Source organism: Arachis duranensis, chromosome 2 (assembly GCF_000817695.3).
Source record: "Arachis duranensis cultivar V14167 chromosome 2, aradu.V14167.gnm2.J7QH, whole genome shotgun sequence".
Lineage (NCBI taxonomy): Eukaryota > Viridiplantae > Streptophyta > Magnoliopsida > Fabales > Fabaceae > Arachis > Arachis duranensis.
In genome coordinates this window covers 885,080-890,665 of record NC_029773.3, presented here as the reverse complement: position 1 = coordinate 890,665, position 5,586 = coordinate 885,080, and the positions used below count along the sequence as shown (strand labels likewise).

Genomic DNA, 5,586 nt, shown 5'->3' with positions numbered 1-5,586 from the left:
AATGCTACACATTTAATTTTTTTTATAAATTAAGTCTAATAAAATTTAAAATAATATTATTTTTATTATGTTAGACTAATTTTATTAGATTTGATTAATAAAAAAATTTAAATGTATAGTATTATTTTTAATTATATAAGTGTTAGATATATTTTTTTTATAATAATAATTATGTATAACTTTGCATGCATTATTGCATTAAATACTTATCATTCTATTGATAGTTCCATATATACTGAAACCACCTGAACTGGGAAGACATATGTGATTGAATAATTTAGATAACGTAATATATCTGATAACGATCTTTTAAATAATAATGAAAAAAGGTGCTTTTGAACTCAAATAAACATTTACACACATTAATTATACAGTGCGCGTATATATATTAATAATAATAATGACATGTATGATGTATCCGTATTTCTTCGGTTGTCTACTCCTCCCTGGACCCGGTCAAACTTTTAAGTATACTTTGAATAAGAATTTTCGAAATTGAACTATATATATATATATAAAAGATAAGACAAGAGAAGGTTACAGAGGATAAGATGTAACCCTGCTAAAAAACAAATTTAAACAAAACAAATCAATTTATTTTTTTAATCTCACTCTTAGTAAAAAATAAATTTATTTAGAATAAAAATAATATAACTAAAAATAATTTATTTAGATATAATTAAAAAAATAATTAAATAATTTTCTACTATAAAAAATTATATTATTAAAAAAAATTAAAATTTATTTTAAAGTTAATAAAATTTAATTAATTAATTAAAGAAATTTAATATATTAGAGATAAAAAAAGATAATTTATATTTTATTGTATATATACTATATTTTTTTAATTTATCTATTAGTCATTCTACAAGTATTTCAAGTATTCTATAATGAGTAATAATCTTTAAAAATAAAATTAAAAAAAATAAATTTACTTAGAATGAAAGTAATGTGATTAAGAATAATTTATTTAGAGATGGTTAAAAATAATAGAATAATTATGCAAAGTAAAAAAATTGATATTATTAAAAGATAAAATTAAATTTTTTTTCAAAGTTGAAAACAAAGTTTATTTAAATTAAATATTAAAAAAGTTTGGTATATTAAAGACAAAACGTATAATCTATATTTTATTATATATGTATCATATTTTTTTTATTTTTTAAAAATTTATCTACTAGTCATTCTACAAGCATTCTATAATGAGTAAAGATCTTAAATTTATAATGTAATTTCTTTTATTAAAATTTATTTTTATTTTATTTAATAATTTGATAATTCTTTTAAGAGTATTGTGTTATTTTTGTCCTTAATATTTTTATCCTATATAAGACAACTTTGTTAACAAATCACTAATGACATAATAACATTGAGACGATTTTAAAATGTTGAAGATTAAAATAGAACGATTTAAACATTATGAATAATTTTTAAAACTTACTCTAAAGATTAGAGATAAATGATGCTTTACTCTAATATATTATGTTGTACATTTTGTGATTTTGTATTTGAGTCCCCTCACTCTCATCTTGAATCTTTTTGAGGGTTTGAGCTATGAAAAAAACTCTGCTCTCATTAGTGAAATAATAATTAAAAGTAGGTTTAATTATTCTGTTGGTCTTTATAGTTTCGTAAAATTTTCAATTAGGTTCCTATATTTTTTTTTTAATTGAGTCCCTACACTAAATTTTTTTTCAATTAAATCCTTTTTAGTAGTAATTAGCTTAATTTTATAGGGACCCAACTAAAAAAAAAGAATTGGTATAGGGACCTAAATAAAAGAAAAAAAATGTAGGGACCAATTAAAAAAAAATTTGGTGTAAGTACTCAATTAAAAAGAAAAAAAAGTATAGGGACCTAATTGAAAATTTTGCGAAACTATAGGGACCAACAGAGTAATTAAACCTTAAAAGTATTTCATTAATAATAATCGAAAAATTTTTCCCCTTAACCTTTGAAGTCAATTTTGGGTTTTTAGATCAAATCTAATTAAGAACCTCGTATTATTTTTAAGGTTTAATTATTCTGTTGGTCCCTATAGTTTCGTAAAATTTTTAATTAGGTTTCTATATTTTTTTCTTTTTAATTGAGTCCCTACACTAATTTTTTTTAATTAAGTCCCTCTTAGTAGTAATTGACTTAATTTTATAGGGACCCAACTAAAAAAAAGAATTGGTATAGGGACCTAAATAAAAAAAATGTAGGGATCCAATTAAAAAAATTTGGTGCAAGGACTCAATTAAAAAAAAAATATAGGGACCTAATTGAAAATTTCGCGAAACTATAGGGACCAACAGAGTAATTAAACCTATTTTTAAAGAATAGTTACATTTACTTTTAAATTTTGTACATGCACTAACTAATATAATTTGCAATATATATGGCAGGTTCCACTCATTGCACCACACACAATTCAGAACTAATTACTCACTTTTCATGCCAATTTATGATTACGTGTATGGAACAATGGACAAGAGTTCAGACAAAACATATGAAATGTCACTGAAGAGAGAAGAAGGTTCAGTAGATGTGGTGCACCTAACACACCTTACAACCCCAGAATCAATATATTATCTTAGGTTGGGGTTTTCTTCATTAGCATCCACACCACAATCTTCAAAATGGTACCTCTATTTGCTGTGGCCACTCACACTTTGGACTTCTTTCATGACTTGGTTTTATGGCAAAACATTTGTTTTGGAGAGGAACAATTTCAAAATGCTCAATTTGCAATCTTGGGTTATACCAAGATTCCATGTTCAAGTAAGATTTCTTTAGTTATATATACTTTTGGTTTTTTATTGTGAAAAAGTTTTAAATCCTTGTAAATTTGGTAAATTTTGGTTTCGGTAATGCTCAGGAAAAAAAAGTCAAAACTTGTCTTATTTAACATCTATTAATTATAGCGACATGAATAAAAACATAAAAAATTTATAGGAGATAACCCAAAAAAATTTTTTTACAAGGACTGTTTTTTTTTATTATTTGGTTGAATGGTTGAATTTGGTGATAATCTTTGTTGATGAGCTTTACGTGAAAATTGGAAAAACATTACTCTTAAAATTTATTCAGAAATATTAACATCTATTTTTAGCTCTAGTTATCAAATAATGAAGAATATATATATTTTTCTTTTATTTTGTCAGTATTTCTTCAAATGGCAAAGAGAAGCATTAAACAAACTGATAGAGGAAGCAATACTTGAGGCAGAGTTGAGAGGCTAATTAAGATATACTATTGTCAGTCTAATGAGATGGTTAAATCAAATGCTAATTAAACATATTTGTAAAAGGATCATTTTTACATGATTAACAAAAGCCTGCTTCTTTGGCATATCATCACTTCTCAACATTTTCTCATATGGCATTTGTTTCCGCATTTGTTTCCCCTCCCCATACAGAGGTTTTAGATTTGAGTCTAACGATCAAATTAGTCTTTAAAGTTGCGTTTGTTTTGAGGTAGTGAGACAGAGACTGAAAAATTGAGATTCAATATTATGTTTGTTAGTTCAAAGACTGGTATTAAAATTTCTATCTCTGTCTCTAAAATTTTAGTATTTCAGTATCTCCAAAAAGTAGGGACACAGGGGACTGAAATTTTTAGAGATGGAGACTGAAACTTTAATAACATTTTATACCTAAAATATTTTCATTTCAATTAATTAATTCTAATTTTATACTTTGTGCAAATTAAATTAGAGTTTCATTTTTGTTTCAATTCCTGTCTCCCATTTTGCACCAAACAGAATACTGAAATTTATTTTAATCCCTGTCTCTTAGTCTCTGTCTCTCAGTCTCAGTCTTTCCGTCTCTGTCTCTCCACCAAACGCTACTGTTACGGTAGGTAACCGGAGATTAATAACGCGGATGGCGTTAGGCGGCCCAAGTGTGTGATGGAGGAGGACTCCGGGCAGGTCCGTGACTCGGAAGGCTCCGTCCGACTTGTGCTCGCGTGTGAATGGGGGGTGGTACCTGCAAAGACACTCCGATGCCTAAGTTAGCAAGAGCGTAAGCAAGTCTTAGAGAGTATTGGACTTAGAGATACCTGAGGGCGTGTCAGTGTATTTATAGAGATGAGCCAATAACCACCGTTGGTGTAGTGCCGTATCTTTAGGGTGGTAACCGTCCCTATTATCTTGGGGAGGTTAAGATATGGCTTTATGAGGCGGTTAGAGAGATTTTAGGGGCGGTTACTCATTTGAATGAGTGTTTACCTGCCAGCTAATCTTTCGTCCGACCTCTTCTGACCAAGTCGTGGTTGATACCGACTTCTTATGTGAAGGTCGGTACTTAGCTAGGCTCTAATCCTTTAGATTAGGCCTTTTGATTGGACCTGGGCCTTTGTATTGGGCCAGGGTATGAACACCCTCATCATTCCTGTATTGCCATGATCACTTTTTGTCACTCTCAAAATCATTCCAATTTACCATGGCAACACCATCTTTAAACCAACACAGAATTTTTTTTTGGCAATTCTTAATCCAAAAGAAAATCAACCCCATAAGCATTAAAACTACTGCAAAATTGCCAAAAAAGTAAAAATCAACATAACGAATACAAATATCCATCAATTTAAACATCAACTCAAACAAAGAATAAATTATCATCCCATCTACAGCAAAAAAAAAAAAAACACCACAAATAAAATTCAATTTCAAATTCAATATTTATAAAATAAGAGAATGAATTATCATCCCATCAATTCTATGTATCTTTGTCTTTGACGCGCACACACATCAACTAAAAGGTGCCTAAATTACTAAGACTTATAATGTCCTAATACAATTATAACACTTAGTTAAAACGAACTAATGAGTTGACTGTTTAACTCATTCAAAATGCTTAAAAACAATCATTTAAGATTTATTTATATAATTTTTTATATATTTATAAGTTCTGTATTTATTTATTTGTTTAAAATATATAGAAAAATAAAAATTTATTTATATATGTATTGGTATATTTTATTTTATTAAAATTTATCAATATTTTTTTTAATGCATCTTTTTATTTTCATTTAATAAAATTCAACGTTCATAAAAATAAGACATATAATAGACACCAAATTATTTAGACTTATTTTTAGACACAATAAAGCAGTTTCTCAAAATTTAAAATTTCTCTAGTTAGAAATAGACATCAGCATATCTATAAATGTTCTTAATCAGGACCAATAGTTTCTGTTAAATTTATACAATTAATTCGTCATAATATAGTATATTAAAAGCAAGTGGAACATTTTCCCCTTAATTCATTCTTATTAGGTGGTGCTACTTTCTTGTTGGCTCTTAATAAAGGGAGTTAGGCAAATTGTTTAGGAGGATAAGGCTACAGTTTATATTCTCACATGAAAAACGCTGATTATTATTCTTATGTGGTAGCCAACGGTATGTTATGTGGCCCTTATTAACCCTTTTGTTTGGACCAACAGAAGAATGACCCTACAACTTGGTCAAATTCAAAATAAACCTTGAATCAGACTTCACATTCCACTAGTCCAATTCAATTTCTCACATGCCAATTATGACTATAACCATTAGGTTTTATTAGATAACTAACATCCAATACCAAAGAAAAAAAAAAAAAT

At 27.3% G+C, this 5,586-nt stretch overlaps 1 protein-coding gene across 1 annotated transcript in view; it reads left to right on the top strand.

The window, feature by feature from the left end:
* The window catches only part of LOC107472613 (very-long-chain aldehyde decarbonylase CER1), a gene marked incomplete in the record, with an annotated part of 18,792 nt that overhangs the window by 3,195 nt on the left and 10,011 nt on the right, over positions 1 to 5,586 (top strand). The window contains 2 exon segments of the mRNA XM_016092121.3: positions 2,388 to 2,763; positions 3,147 to 3,220. Of these exon segments, the coding sequence (XP_015947607.1) occupies positions 2,388 to 2,763; positions 3,147 to 3,220 (450 nt within the window).